Raw genomic sequence first — 15505 nt, 5'->3', positions numbered from 1 at the left:
GGGGGGGTAAGACTACATTTCCCGTGATGCCGCGGGGAGGGGGGAGCGCGTCACGGCCGCGGGCAGCCAATCGCGGCGCGGCCGCGGCGAGCGCCGTCGGCCGCCAATGTTGTTTTCGCTGAGTCGGGCGGCGGGTGTTGTTGGCGGCGGCGCCATCTTGGAAGGGACGAGCCCCCGCGAGCGAGAAGCCCCTTGGCGCTGGCCCGGCCGCCGCCATGCTGTATCTGGAGGACTACCTGGAGAGTGAGTGTCTGCGGGGCGGGGGCGCCGGGGGCGAGCGGCCGGGAGCGGGAGGGAAGAAGAGAGGGGGGCGAAGCCGCGAACGGCGAAGCGGCGGCGCCCCCCTCCCCCACGGCGGCGGGAGCCTGCCTGACTGACCGGCCTCCCCCCTCCTCCTCCCCCCCCCCCGTGTGCCCGCAGTGATCGAGCAGCTTCCCATGGATCTCCGCGACAGGTTCACCGAGATGCGCGAGATGGACCTGCAGGTGCAGAGTACGTGAGTCCCGCCCCCCTCCCCGCCTCCTCCGCACCGAGCCGGCCCCCGCCGCTCCCCTCGGCCATGGCCCGGCCCCGCCGCCGGCTCCGGCTGCTGCTGGCCGCGGGAGGCGGCGCTGCGGAGGGCCGCGAGCCGCCGGGACTCGGTACGGGCTCTCTCACAGGCCCGGCCCGGCGCTAGGACCCAGCGGGGCTGAGCCGGGGAGCCCCGCTGCCGGGCTTGTGCTGCTCCCTCGGGCGTTGCGGGCGGCGCGTCCCGAGCTCTGTAGGTTTTCGGTCCCTAAGAGCAGTGGCGGTGGTTTGGAACAGGAGCTGTGCCCCACTCTTTCAGCAGGTAGCGGTGCGCTGTTTCTGAAACCTTCCAGCCAGCTCCCCTCACTGTATCGTATGCGAAGGAGCTTTTTGCTTAGGCTCTCGTGCCGTAGCTGACACTTCACCTAACATACAGTCAGTTTATGATTTCTTTGTAAATCCTTATGTGCGTATCTGCTCAGATCCCAATACAACACACCGCCTTACACAGATTTCAGGACGTGTTGCCTTTTGATCTTCACTAACAGTCTCATCAGGGACTCATGTCCCGTAACACTCAGTGAGGTGTTGCTGTTGTTTTAATGCAGAATTAACGTGTTCATTTACAACTGAGATGCTAAGGTCTTTGTTAATGAAACTTGTACAACAATTGGCAGGAATTGTCAGCACTGAACACTGTCATAAAGGAGAATGAAAGGAAGAGCAAGGGCTGAAGTAACAAGTGAATGCTGTACATTGATACAAAATGCAGCACCATGCTTTCAATATCTTACCATGTAGGAGCACAGTTGTTGAAATCAATAGCTTAACCTATACTAGTTTGCAGTGAGGTCTCTTGGGTATTTGAGTGGACCTAGCTTCTCTGTGTGATATGTTATTGACATCTTGAACTGTATATAGGATTTTCTGTATACCATGGCGTAAGCGTTGGCTTGGCTTCTGTACTTAGTTATGGAAACAGATCAGTTGCCCTGTATGAGAGAGAAGACTTTTGAAGTAACTGTTGAGGGAGTGGAACTAGCAACTTAGATAGTTCCACATAAGATGAAACAATCTGGCTTCTGTTCAGTAGAGAGGCAAAGAAACGACTAGTTTCTTGAAGTGTGTTTGAGCACTGAGCCAACCAGCACCATCAAGGTTGCACCAGTGTCGTTTCCTTTGCTTTAACTGGAAGTGGCAAAAATCACTCTTCATGCATACTGGAAGTGGCATGTAACACTGAATATAGTATGCAAAGACCAGCCTTAGGCCTAGAGAAAGTTTTCTTGGACCTTGGTACTTCATTAATTCTTGCACAGTGAGTGACAAGGCATCCAAAGCCATAATGAAACTTCTCGCATCTCTTCAGCAGGCAGTTTGGATATAACATGTGAACTCATAGACTATCATGATGCTGTGTAACAGTGACTTCTTGCTGTGAAGATTCAGTCTCTGAAGCACTTGAGAACAGTGCTTTGATAAGTGATGATGTCCCAGAAAGCTGCAGAAGTCTTACTTGGGAGATAACTGGGCTGTGTATTAGAGTTATTGCTGACTTGGTATTCTGTCCTGTTTGGACCACACAGACTTCTGAAGGGGCAGGTGCTGCTTTTTGTCATCGCAAGAAATATAAGTAGACTGGTGCCTACTGTATGTCCTGATAAGGCTCCTGTGGGAAAAGTGAAGAGAGTCTGAGTTGCAGCTTGATTCTTGAGCTCCAACTGAGAGATTTCCATGTGGAGTATAAAATGTCTTTCTCTGCTTAAGTACAAGTCATGGATTACCAGCCCTCTATGGTAAAATACCAAGCTCTATAAAAAGTTCTCAGTTCTAATAAAATTTCTGGCAATTCTCTTGGGAAATCTGTTCTAAGAAATTAGTATGTCAGAATGTAGTATCACAGTTAGATTAAGGAAAGGGGAAAAAAGCCGACAGGACTTAAGTGTACTGTAGAGAACCTTTCATATAATGTGATAGAGATGATCTGCATTCCCCTTTGCCACGTTTCTGTGGAAGTTTTCACTTAGGCAATTTCACACAGGCCGATATTCCTCCTCAATAAGAAGAGGGAAGATTTCTCATTCTCATGTCTATGGAGCCATTATAATAATCATCACCTGGCTGTTTTCGTTCTAGGAACAGGAGATAGAACATTGTCCTTCAGCTTTGTGAACAAAATTATAGTCATTTGGTTAAAGAACAAAGCTTTTGGAAGCTTCCACGTAAAATGTGTGCTGCTTGCTTGCTGCTCAGTCTTCGTAATCTTCTCTCAGAATAGCACAGTGAAAGTGGAAAATGTTCACTGTAAAGATTCTCCCACTTCTAATCTGTTTTACACCTAAATTTGTTGACTACTTTGTCTGGGTCTAAATAATATTGTAAGTCTTGTCACAACTGTTTTGGTTTAGGATTAATTGTTCTCTCTCCAGTCTAAAGTTACTAGTTTACTGTTGGTTCTGATGCTGGAGATTCTCAGCATAGGTGAAATCAATAAATTGTGGATTATTTAGTACGTGTGATTTTTGTTGTTATTATTTACATGACCAACTAGTTCTAGTTGGTGGGTTTTACAAAACTGAGAAAACCTTCAGGCTGTGTCGGCTTTGAAGAACTAACTAATCATATTTGCAGATTCATGAGTTTCTTGAACTAGTTACTTAGTTATTCCACCTCCTCCCTCCACTCCCATTCATATAGGGCAGTTTTAATGTTGGTTTCTAAGATGTTTTTTTACACCCAGAGCCAGAAGTCCATAGGTAGGTGGTGCATTGTCACGTTTAATGTGAAACTATTATCTGGATTGTATCACTGAGAGTCCTGCTTAAAAATAAATAAATAAAATGGCAGTACTTCCCTTTATCTTGAGCTTAGCCAGGCTATCAAAGCTAGTTTGACTGGGGCAGCTGCTTGTTTTTGGAGATACGCAAGCTGTTGCATGCACATACAGCATGCACGTCCAGCTGCTGAAATATTAAACTTGGTGCTTTTTTTTTGAAGAAGGGTAAAAGGAAAAGAAATCCCTGTTCTCGTCTCAATAAATGACCAAACAAATAACCTGTAGTTGTCGTTTTCCTTTCTTGTAATAGCAAATGTTAGAAAGTTTGTTTTACTTGTAGCTGAGAAATATCATAAGGGGAACATGTAAGTGAGAATCCTGTCCATGGTATCTCATCAGTGCATTTACCCCTCAGTTCTACCATGTGGGGGCTAGGGGTGGGAATACCCTTGTGAGCATTTTCAGTTTGCTCTTACCCTTCCTCACATACTACTGGAGAGGGCCTTGAGGTAAAGGTGGTGACTTGACTCTTCGGTTGCTCTACCCTTTTGAGGCACTAATTTTTTTTCAATTATTTGGTTTTGTATTTGACTGTTTCTCTTAGGAGAACATTTTGTTTCCTGCCCAGTTTGTAACTGGCTAGAATGTTCCAAAGTCAGCAGTCTAGAGCCCTGGGTGAGGAGTTTGGGTCATGCTTTAAGTCACTACCACTGCTCTTAGGGACAAAAAACCTTTAGAACTTGGAGTCCTGCCTGTCCCATGTGGAGAGCACAAGAACCTTGATGAGAATCCTACCAGAATGCAATTCTGCTTCTTGGAAATTAAGGTAAATATTTCCCTCCTCTGTCCGCTGTCACTTGTTTTGTTCTTTTTCACTATAGTAGTTTACACCTCAGTCCTGTCAACTTTGTTTAAGAGCAGTATGCCACTTTACTTTATAATGTTTCCATATGTTAGAAGATAAATATTATCTTAATCTTTTCCTGTGCTACAGATGCAATGGATCAGCTTGAGCAGAGGGTAAATGAATTTTTTATGAACGCAAAGAAAAACAAACCTGAATGGAGAGAAGAACAAATGACATCAATCAAAAAAGTAAGGATATCACAGGAGTGGGTCACATTTTTCTTTTGAGAAAGAAGATAACCTTAGGAAAAAATAGTTTATAATTGATGGAGACTTAAGTGTTTGGAGCTGTGACTTCCCCTGGGCTTGAACAGGAGATGGATAGAACTACCTAAGAGGAGAAAAATGACTGAAAGGTTTCTTTGATCAAGCATTTCTCTCAAGTTTTACCATGTATTTGCTACTATTTTTAAAAAAAATAAAAAAAAAAAATATTAGGACCTCAAAGTGAAGCAACTAGGTACTAAATTTTCAACTTGGGACATTTTGTTCCTGCTTGTGTGACTTGAAGCTGTGTAAGTTAATTGGCCTTTTTGTTTTTTAAAGGATATTTTTCAAGCTTAGCTTCAGCATTGTCTGTGACTCTGCCCATGTCCTTGTATATAATGTACATATGGTATATGTAGCATTAGGGAGAGAAGAGTGAGAAGATGAATGTGTTTTTCATTTTGTTTTATCCTTCAGCACTTAGGCATTGGTGGTAGTTAGCAAGGTAGTTCATCACTTTGTCAGGAAAAAAATCCTTTCTAGTCTCCTACACGTTACTTCAGCCCCTTAGTCAGCCAAGGGTTGCTTCCTTAATTAATACAAACAGATGTCCTTATTTAGAAAAAAAAGAAGTGAAAATCAAAACGTTAACTTCACTGCAATAAAAAAATACATTTTTTTGATTTTAGTGGGATCGAGATTTCAGTTAGTTTTCACCTAAGCAAGGCACTTTTCAGTGGAAATCAGAATAAAAAGGCACTTAAGCCTGTTTAAAACTAGAGCTAAAATATGCTTACACAAACTTGCAGAAGTCTTATGTATGGATTTTCAGTGTTTAGAGCACATTTTAAAATTGCATCTTTAGTCAAATTATTTTTTAATTAATCTATAAGTTAAATTATTTTAAAATAATGTATATGGTTTATATTTACATATTTCTCACCATATTTAACTACAGTGTTGAAAAGGCATCCCATCACAGTATTGTGTAGCATCATTTGGAAGGGCAGTAGTATCTGCAATGATCTTAAAGATCCATATGAAGTAAAAATTATCATTTCACATTGAGTCCATAATGCTGTGTAATATAAATCCAAGACTGGTTCTTTTCTTGCAGTGAACCAGCTTGTGAAATGTAAATGTCACTACTAGGAGAAGTGTCCACATCTTGTAGTTTCACTTTTTCTAAGGCATAAATAAAAAATCGGTGTCTGATAAAGTTCTTATCTAACATTTAGCCCATTGTTGTTTACAATAGAGTTTCACGGTCTTTCTGAAAACTTACTTGAATTTCTACTTTTATCATACATTTTGTGCTGGGTTACAATAGCTTAAAATAACTGAAGTAATTTGGTTACATTCATGATTTAAAAACATTCTCTTTATAACAGGATTATTATAAGGCTTTGGAAGATGCAGATGAAAAAGTACAACTGGCTAATCAAATATATGATCTGGTAAGTAGACAAAAGTTGTGTACTGAATTACCTGAATTTATGCCTTAAGGACTTCTCAACGTTTCAATAAGTATTAAAGCTGTGGTACCTGTGTTATGTCACTTTCGTGCACAAACCTTTTGCTGGTGAAAAACATTTAATATTTTATTGACTTCTAAGAATTTTGTTGCTTGTATGCAAAATGTACAGAAATAAAAACTTTAGATTTCTAAAATTAACATATGCTTTTTGGGGGATTTCTTTGTTTTTTGAAGAGCACCGCAGGCAAGTTACTCTTCCTTGTAGCATGTGCAATTTGAGTTTTAAGAATATTTATTTTACACTTTCTCAGAGAACAAAACCTACAAGTTACTTATTTAAAATACAGTAGACATAAAGCAAATATTTCTTGTCTGCTTTGGTTCTGCTTCAGGCTACTAACGAGTGTTGTAACTTACCCTCTTTTGGTTAGCTGGTAACTGCAAAAACTTGTTCAATTTGCAGTAGTTTAAATATAGGTGTAGTATTCTGCTGTATGACTACAGCTGAAGAAAACATTTCAAACATGGTGTTGCTTTAGATTTTGTTGATGTTAAGTTTTGGAACTCAAGAACATGTCATACTTTACTCAAAAGCACATAAGTCTTTACATTTTCAGTTTAGAGACCCTTCTACTCAATACTTAGGCTAACTGACATGCACAGTGGCATACATACAAGTATTGCCATTCAGGAATCCTGTAATTTCCCCATAGCACAAACTCTTCTAAAGGGCGTCATAACACTGTTCTTTCTCTTCCACATTCTATACCCGTACTCACAACACCCCCAAATGCTCTTAACCTTTTTTCTTGAAGGAAATGCTTAACATTGGAACGTTGCATACAGTAACAGGAGGGCTTCTAAGCTGCGAAGCCAATATGCAGTCTTGCTGTATTCTGTAATTCAGTGGGCAATTTAGAAGCAACAGCCCATTTTTGGTGTTAATTCTAGTACAGCTAGTATCTCTGCTGAGTTAGAGGAATGTAGGTGACCAAGAAGTTAAGCTTCTGTGTGTTCTTTTATACATGCTTAGTGCTATATGGCAGAAGATCCCTGGAAGGGAAATACTTAGCAGACATAAGATTAAAAGTGTAGCTATTTGTGTTCCAGAACTGGATTCTATTTACTGTTGCTTTGTCTCAAAAACAGGTAGACCGTCACTTAAGAAAACTGGACCAGGAACTAGCTAAATTTAAAATGGAGCTTGAAGCAGACAATGCTGGTATTACAGAAATACTAGAGAGACGTAAGTATACATAATTTTCTTGGTGGATTTTCTATCACTTTACAAAATTAAAATACCAAAAAAGTTGTTAGTAGCCTGCAATATTTTCACTTGTTTTGAAGTTATACTTTGACCTGCATACCTTTCATCAGTCAGTGATTCTCAAGTTTTAGTTCCAACCTTGATATTTACCAGTAACGTCAAAATACGACTGTGAAATTAGAATAACTTTTTTTCACATAGCTATTGCACTTGTGAATTGCTACAGTAACGTAAAGATTTCTTTAAACCTGTTTGTAATGCTATAGTTATTTAGGTAAGTATTGCAACCTAAGCTTGCCACCTGCTCACCCAAATGAAAGCCTGCCACTTCTTAAATGAAGTGATTGCCACCACATTGAGGAAAGTGATGTTCCAGTTAGAGGCATGGAATGTCAAGTATTTTGGAGAAGAAACCGTCTTGCTTAACAAATAGTGCAGTATTGCAAAGCTAGCATTCAGAATGTAAATGTGATGTAGTGTGACAGGTCTGTGGCCAACTTGGTGTGGAAGAATCCAGCCTGTCTATACCTGTCAGCATTTAGACATCAACTTCAAATGTGATTGTGATAAATTTCGAAGTTTATTTAGCTCCATAATCACAGAAGTCAGTGACTGTTCTTCATAAGCAAGGCTAGTAAAAGGTAATGTAAATCACCTGAGGAAATTAGGAGTAAATATTCTTTGAACTTTAAATTTGCCATAAAAGCTGTTTCTTTCGACAGTTTGTATGTAATTGCTATTTTAAAATAACAGGCACAAAAAGAAAACTGTGAAGTAAGTGTTTTTTAATGAATTAACGACTGCAGAAAAGGACTACTAGTTTATTTTAGTTGGAATCCAGGCTGAAGTTTTACGATCTGATACTAACTTAAATTGGGGCATTTGTTTGGTGAGGTAGGTAGAATTTCGAAAACTGAAAATATAAGTGTACCACATAGCATATTGCATCTTTAAGATACTTACTATTTAATAAGGTGAAAAGTGTAGAGGCCTCTTAACATTCTTAGCTTTCAGAGTAAATACATATTATTGAGGTTCCTCCAGAGGGCAGCCTTTGGACTAATTCATAACGTGATTAATGTCAGCTCAGCCAAAATACCTCTTTGTGCTATTAACCTCTTCTAGAATAACTTACACATTTTGGTAATAACACTCAAGTACTTTAAAAAGTACTGAAGAAGAAAGAGGTAAGGAAGAAATGTAGAAGCAGCAGGTTTGGAGAAATGGATGTGAATTACTTTCTTAAATTGTCTTCTGTATAAATGTAAATAGCTTAGTTTTGCAGCTAGTCTTTGCTGAATATTGATACATAAGCTGTTGTTTATTGTTCTAATAGGTATTTATGGTCATAGTCCCTCCTATGTTGTAATCGTTGAGGTGAGCGGCTAATATTGCAAGATATGTTATGCTTAGACTTGCGTTTTCCCACCCTCACTCCACCCTTTGTTTTTTGTTTTTTTCTTTATTTCTTATTTGGATTGCCACTGTGTGTATTTTGAACATTAGAGAATTTTGGGTGCTGATATGAAACCGTGAAGGATATTTCTAGTATTTGCGTAGTTTGAGTCAATGTGGAGATTACCTCATTAATACAGTTTATCTGTTAGTGCACTTTGACATTTATGTTCATAAATGTAGCTATGATATTTTTTCAGTTCACATCAGCTCAGATTGTCAGTATTCCTGGTGCAGCATTACAAGCCTATGTGCAACTCATTGGAACAAGTGGCATATTGAAAGCAATGTTGTTCTTGGGTCTCCTTATTGGCCTTGATTTTAAGTTGTTTCAACAGTTGCACAGCAGCAGTCACCAATTTCCATTTTAAAACTGCTCTGTTTTAAAAGCGTTCACAAATGGAAAGTCCTGCTTAACTAACTTAATTTCCTTTTATGACAATAATATACACTTAGATGACCAAGGGAAGCCAGTAGGTGTAATCTTCTTGGATTTCAGCAGAACTTTTGATAGTGTTTCTCATAGTATCCTTCTGGACAAAATGTCTAACATAAAGCTGGATAAATTCATAATGCAATGTGCAAAAAATTGGCTGGTGGGTCAGGCTCAGAGGGTTATAGTAAATGGGGTTGCATCAGGCTGGTGACCATTCGCTATTGGGATTTGTTAGGGCTCCATTTTAGGGCTTTACTGTTTCCATAAATGACTTGGTGTCCTGGTTCCAGTTAAACCACAACACTTGGATATAGGACCCAAAGGTATACTGGGTAAGTTTGCAGATTTATATTTGTGAGTGTTTGGCCAGCATTCTCAGACAGATGGTTTGATTTTTGGGTGTTCCTTTGTGGAGCCAGGAGTTGGACTCGGTGATCCTTATGGGTCCCATCCAACTCAGGGTACTCTGATTCTACTTGATTTTTCCTGGTTTTATTATGGGAAGGATTTGAACTCTGGCAAAAATCCGTCTCATTAAAATAAATGTAACTGCATAATGATTTGGTTAATATTATAAAGACTTAACATCTGAAAGTTAAAATCATGTCAGTGGTGACTTTAAACTTTTCTATCCTCTTTACCTCCCTGTTAGGGTCTCTGGAGCTGGATACACCATCGCAGCCTGTGAATAACCATCATGCCCATTCTCACACTCCAGTAGAGAGTGAGTATTTGAGATTAAAAATATGTTCACTTTTTAAGGTTTCTTACTCTGGTCATCAAGTAGTATTAAGTAAAAAAATAAAATAAAAAATTTCGGAACTTGTTTTATTTTCCTCCAAACATTGGGGGAAAAAATGTTATAATGCATTGATGATTTCTATTCAGAAGAACTGCAAGAATGAAATAAGGTTTTGCTGGAGGCAGTTAGTTGAAAGTGCTGTTTTATTATCTTAGTTACAGTTTTACTTTCAAGCTTAAAAAGTTTTGCTTTTAAGTTCCCTTCGTTTGTTCTACGTAGAAAGGAAACACAATCCATCTTCTCACCATAGTGCAACAGATCATGTTCCTGAGAAGAAGTTTAAATCTGAAGCTCTTCTATCTACCCTTACTTCAGATGCTTCTAAAGAAAATACACCAGGTAATCTTAATTGTTTTATATTTTATTACTTTTTTAGAGGGAGAAGAGAAATCAAATTATATTTGTGAATCTCTCTTTTTGAAATTAGAGGTTCATAGTTTTTCCTCCGGGATATTCAGTCATTTGAAAAATGAGAAATTGCAAGCATTGTTACTCATCTGTGTTTTCCATGAAGCTCATCAACTTTACTGTCACTTGACAGCTGCATGTTCACTGTTTCTTTTTATTTACATTGTTTGGAAGACAATAGCAGTATAGTTTCATTCAACCAGTGGTAGAAATAAGAGAGATCTATGTGTTATTTTTGGAAAGAGCCACATGGGCTTAATCTCCCAAGTAGGAAAAGAATTTTCATTTATCTTTTAAGGGTTGCTACAACCTGGCATTCAGCTATGATAAAATAAAATTGAGTGTGGTGTTTTTTAGAACAGGTGAGAAGTCCTTTTGATTAGTGAATAAAAACAAACCACAACTTTCTGTACATTTTCAAAATGAGGATATTTAATAGTTTCTTTTCTGAAAATGAAAGATCATGAGAGGGTATAGTAAGTAAACTACATTTGGTTTTGGAATTTAATGCTGTTTTAATGCTAGTTTTAAAGAAGTCTCCTTTGTAGTCCCTTTATTCATTTTTAAGGATTTTCACATGAGATAGCAAATAAAATGGAACTATGTTTGAACAGGTGCCAGTCTGTAGATGGCCATGAAAATCCATGGTCCATTATAATTGTGATTTTTTTTTTTTTTTTTTTTTTTTTAGTTTTTAGAATTAAGATTGTGCTATTTTAGAAACTGTTAAGTTGTAGATTCTGATTCTTACTGACTACTGTGACAATCGAGAAAAAAGTATTATTTCAACTGAGATTAGGTTTATATAGACACGGCTACCGGGTACGTTACTCAATAGCTGAATATGACAGTGAGGACTGTCTTTCTAAAAGGATTCCTTGCACATTAGGTTAGGGAACTTTTTTTTTTAAGCCAATACTGGCAGTGTCAAGTTATTTTTTTTTATAAATATTTTTTTTTAACTTTTTCTTCCAAATGATTGGACAACTCTGGTGCATAAATGGAGTTCCTAATCTTTCACTGGTTGTCATATATAACTCTTCTTAAAATGCAGAGGAATTTAGTTTCATTTTGAATTTCATCAATGTGTTCTGTTCATCAAGGGTGTCGAAACAATAATTCATCATCTTCTTCAAACAATGCATACAATACAAACTCTTCTCAACCATTGGCATCATATAACCTGGGCTCATTATCTTCAGGATCGGGGGCCGGTGCTATTACCATGGCAGCAGCTCAAGCAGTGCAAGCCACAGCACAGGTAATGTCAAAACATTCTTGTCAGCCTGCCGTCCACTGTTGATTAAGAAGAAAGACTCGTGTTTGTTTTTTTTTTTTTTTACATTTGAATTTCTACAATCACTTTCAGCTGACGTGATTCAGTTCTCATATTATCATCATTGTTTATATGCTACAGTTTCATCCTCTAAAACTTTCATAAAAGGACAGCTTATTTTGTAGCTTTTCCTCTGGGGTATTCTTACCCATTTTTACCACTTACCATACATCCTTTTGTTAAAAGGATAACTAATCAATCTGTGTGAATAATAGTTAGCATCCCGGTATGTCTTACATAAGAGCTCTCCCGTGCAATTTGATACACTGTCAGTATTCCTTTTAGATGAAGGAAGGAAGAAGAACATCCAGTCTAAAAGCCAGCTATGAAGCATTTAAGAACAATGATTTTCAGCTTGGAAGAGAATTTTCATTATCCAGAGATTCAACTGGGTATTCATCATCAGCTCTGGCATCTACGTTAACACAAACATTAAGTTCATCAAACACAGATTCACGAAGTGGCAGAAAAAGCAAGTAGGTTTTGTTGTTGACTGCGGTTGTGCTTTTGAGAGAGCTAAACTTTCCCTTGAAGGTCATGGGCCATATTAGAAATAATTTGTATTTAGTATTCATGGGAGGAAAAAAAAGAAACAGAAAGTAGTTACTCTCAGCTGGTCTTTTTTTTGTACAGGACTTTCTTCTTTTTCTCCTCTCACATTTCTTTTTATTTAAGCAAACTCACTTCAAGGTTTTAAATGTTCTGATTTGCTTTTTTGTCTGTTACATTGTCTAGTTTCTTTCCTCATTTTTCTCTATTCTGGAGAGAAGATTTGGCCTAAACGTAAATGTTGGGGATTACTATGCAGCGCTTAGGTTTTGAAATAAATCTGGAGATTTTCTTCATGCCACTTCACAAATAATCACAACACATTATGACATCTGACCATCTAAGACAGAAAACGGAATTAATTTTATTTCTGATTAGGATGAATTTTTAAAGCATTTGAGGACTCTAGTCAAGTTTTGCTTGAAAGAGTTTGTCCCAGAGTGCACAACATTTTAAACTGACTTGCATTTTTTTATTTCTTCATACAGATTTGTGTTCATTCACTGTTCAGTTAGTAATTTTATTTTTAGAAGCATTTTTCATCTACCTATGTCTTGGGTGTCTGACCTGACCTATAAGCAAAGGCGTAGGATTTGTATTCTGGCACTATTCCAGAGGCGCGATTGGTGATGCTGGAGTAGAGATTAGCATAGGATCACTCATCTTCAAAAAACTGTTATCTATTGGATGTGACATATGACATTACTTATATGCAAATTCCTGTTTTATCGGTAATATTTTCTTGATGCAGACTTGAAACCAAGTCTGTCGATTAAAATTCTGTGAAGAAAAACATCCATTAAAGCTATTTGACAGCTTAAAGCTGTTAGGCTATTTTAATCAATGGAATTTATCTTGTACTTGCAAGCTGGTAAGACTGGTTTACTTTGCCAAAGAGATTCAGTTTGACCATCTCAGTTCTTGCAGCTCTTGAGTGAAATCTGTTAGGGAATGCCACTTTGGGATTTACATACTGCAATGCTTCAGTCGGCAAAGAATTGCTTTCAGGTCATTCCACTTGGAAGTAAATTAATTCAAATTATGGCATGCTGTTTTTTTCTTTTTTCCAGAAACAACAACAAATCCTCAAGTCAGCAATCCTCATCATCCTCCTCTTCATCCTCTCTGTCGTCGTGTTCTTCTTCATCTGCACTGGCACAAGAACTATCTCAGCAAACAGCAGTAATACCAGAGTCTGATTCCAATAGCCAAGTTGACTGGACCTATGATCCAAATGAGCCACGTTACTGCATTTGTAATCAGGTAAGAATGTCTTCCAGCCTGAAATAAAACCAGAGTTGCTGTTTCACTGTGGGTGAACTTTCTTCGCTGATTGTTCATTTAAAAAACAGATTTTTTTTTTTTTAAATGATCAGAATTTCAATGCTGTAAACAGAATGTTTTTATCTACTTACTTGGTAATATGAATAACAAACTCAACTGTGGAAGCTAAAAACAAAAGTTTTCCTGGGATGTGCCATACTTGAAGAGTTCTGAATTTTTTAGTAAAGACTTCAGGAACTTTTAAATTCAGAATTGAACAAGTTCACAGTGAATTTAATTAAAATTCTAAGTTAAAATAATGTCTGTTTTCTCCTATTTTTTCTTTTATAAAATAAATAAATAATGGTGAAGATACTATTTTTGTAAAAAGGCACCCAGAAATTGAAAGACTGAATGAGAGCACAAGACACTTGCGTATAAAATAAGAACAGGCATTTTAAATACTTTAAAGTATTTGATTTTATTTTTTTTAAGACTTTATAGAATTCTGTGATTCTTTTGAAGGTATCTGATTGTTTCAAATAGAGCTTGAAATTGCCACATGTGCAAGGGAAATACCAAACATAAAAATGCTTTGAATTCCATCCCTTTGAAAATGTTGATTGCTTTTAATTATTTTTTTTTCTTTTTTACCAGGTGTCCTATGGTGAAATGGTAGGCTGTGATAACCAAGATGTAAGTAATGACGTTCTGAATGTTCACAAGAGAGGCCTTGTGCATGTAACTTTCTTACAGAGACTGCTTCTCTTTAGAATTGTTTTTACAGTAGCGTGCTTCTTACTAGTTTTCAGTTTTAGTGAAAACACTTACAGAATGGTAAAGATCTGTGTTTTTAGTTTGCTTGTTTTCATAGAATTTTACTTGTGATAGATGTTTAAAGAAAAAGGCAAAATCCCACACCTTCTCTGTCTCTCTGTTTTTGTAGTGCCCCATTGAGTGGTTCCATTATGGATGTGTTGGACTGACAGAAGCACCAAAAGGGAAATGGTACTGTCCACAGTGTACGGCTGCAATGAAGAGAAGGGGCAGTAGACATAAATAAATGTCTTCATCTGGAAAACAAATTGAATACTAGAGGTTTTTTAGAGGACTTGGGTAGGGGGAGAAACTTCCACCACACTTCTTTGCAACCACTTAAAAAAGGGTTAACATAGCAGTCATAAGATCTTGAACTATTGATTTTTGCTGGTTGTGTTTTAATATTGTAAGTGAATTGTTTATGCACATTGATGTGCTACAGATACTATTCCAGTGAGCCTTGGATTGTTCCAGTGGCCAACATATGCAGACATTTGTACTATCAAACCATTTTCTCTAAGCAATGGGCATTCTACAATTATTCAATCTTCAAAATTCTGATAAGTCAAGATTTTAAATGTATGTTTTATATTCAACAGATATATTCTGCTGCATGTACTGTACTCAAGAGCTGTTATGTAACACTATGTATATAAATGGTGCAGAAAGTCATTGCTTCTTAAAAAAAAAAATATAAGACAATGGTTTTTAAAATGCCTTTATAGCTTTGGTTCTTTATGAAACTTAATTCAGCAGGCTGAAGAAAATGGTTCTTGTATACAGCGGGCTGTTGTCCTCTAGGGTACTTGAGTATGTAAAAACAAAACAAAAAATGCTGTAGGATAAAACAAACTTGTGCCATTAGTCTTTATATGTTTCTGCTCCAGAGAAGGTGCAGGCCATAAGAGGAAAAAAAGGTGTTAAAGTGATGATAAATTTTTATACCAAATGTGTTTATTTTTTTGTGCAAGTAATCCTTTAAATTTGAATTGTATTAGGTGTTAAAATAAAACAACCTCAACTCCTCGAATTAATGTTTTCTGTACATTTTTCAAAAAAGAAAAAGGTTGTTCCTAAAATGATCTCAAAGGAATATAGCAAAGTTTGCATGAGAAATTCCTGCCATATTCTTTCCTGGACAGTGATATTCATGTAAAAGTCAACACATGGTGCAGGAAGGAAGTAATCCAGCTGTAGAATCCCTGGAGGTAACAGGGAATATCATATTAGGAAGCCTAAATGGAGGCCAATAAATGGATCCTAAAGAGCTGATAGTTGAGCGTTGTACATCTTGTAG

The 15505-nt window shown here is 37.8% G+C and overlaps 1 protein-coding gene across 3 annotated transcripts; it reads left to right on the top strand.

Moving 5' to 3' along the window:
• The first annotated feature begins 83 nt into the window (after positions 1-83).
• Positions 84-15238, top strand: ING3 (inhibitor of growth family member 3). 3 transcript variants are annotated; one of them, XM_048065664.2, is made up of 12 exons: positions 84-243; positions 421-492; positions 4278-4378; positions 5788-5853; positions 7023-7119; positions 9684-9755; positions 10053-10172; positions 11444-11502; positions 11863-12053; positions 13197-13389; positions 14047-14085; positions 14336-15238. In XM_048065664.2, the coding sequence occupies exons 1-12, from the start codon at positions 216-218 to the stop codon at positions 14450-14452; spliced, it is 1155 nt and encodes a 384-aa protein (XP_047921621.1). In that variant the 5' UTR covers positions 84-215; the 3' UTR covers positions 14453-15238. The 3 variants fall into 3 exon arrangements, with proteins under 3 accessions (XP_047921621.1, XP_047921620.1, XP_047921622.1); XM_048065663.2 differs by having other exon boundaries at positions 11345-11502; XM_048065665.2 differs by lacking the exons at positions 84-243; positions 421-492 and adding an exon at positions 4004-4109 and having other exon boundaries at positions 11345-11502.
• The last annotated feature ends 267 nt before the right edge of the window (positions 15239-15505 follow it).

This window comes from Anser cygnoides, chromosome 1 (genome assembly GCF_040182565.1).
Source record: "Anser cygnoides isolate HZ-2024a breed goose chromosome 1, Taihu_goose_T2T_genome, whole genome shotgun sequence".
NCBI lineage: Eukaryota > Metazoa > Chordata > Aves > Anseriformes > Anatidae > Anser > Anser cygnoides.
The sequence above is the reverse complement of the archived record's forward strand: the minus strand, read 5'-3'. Positions and strand labels throughout refer to the sequence as shown.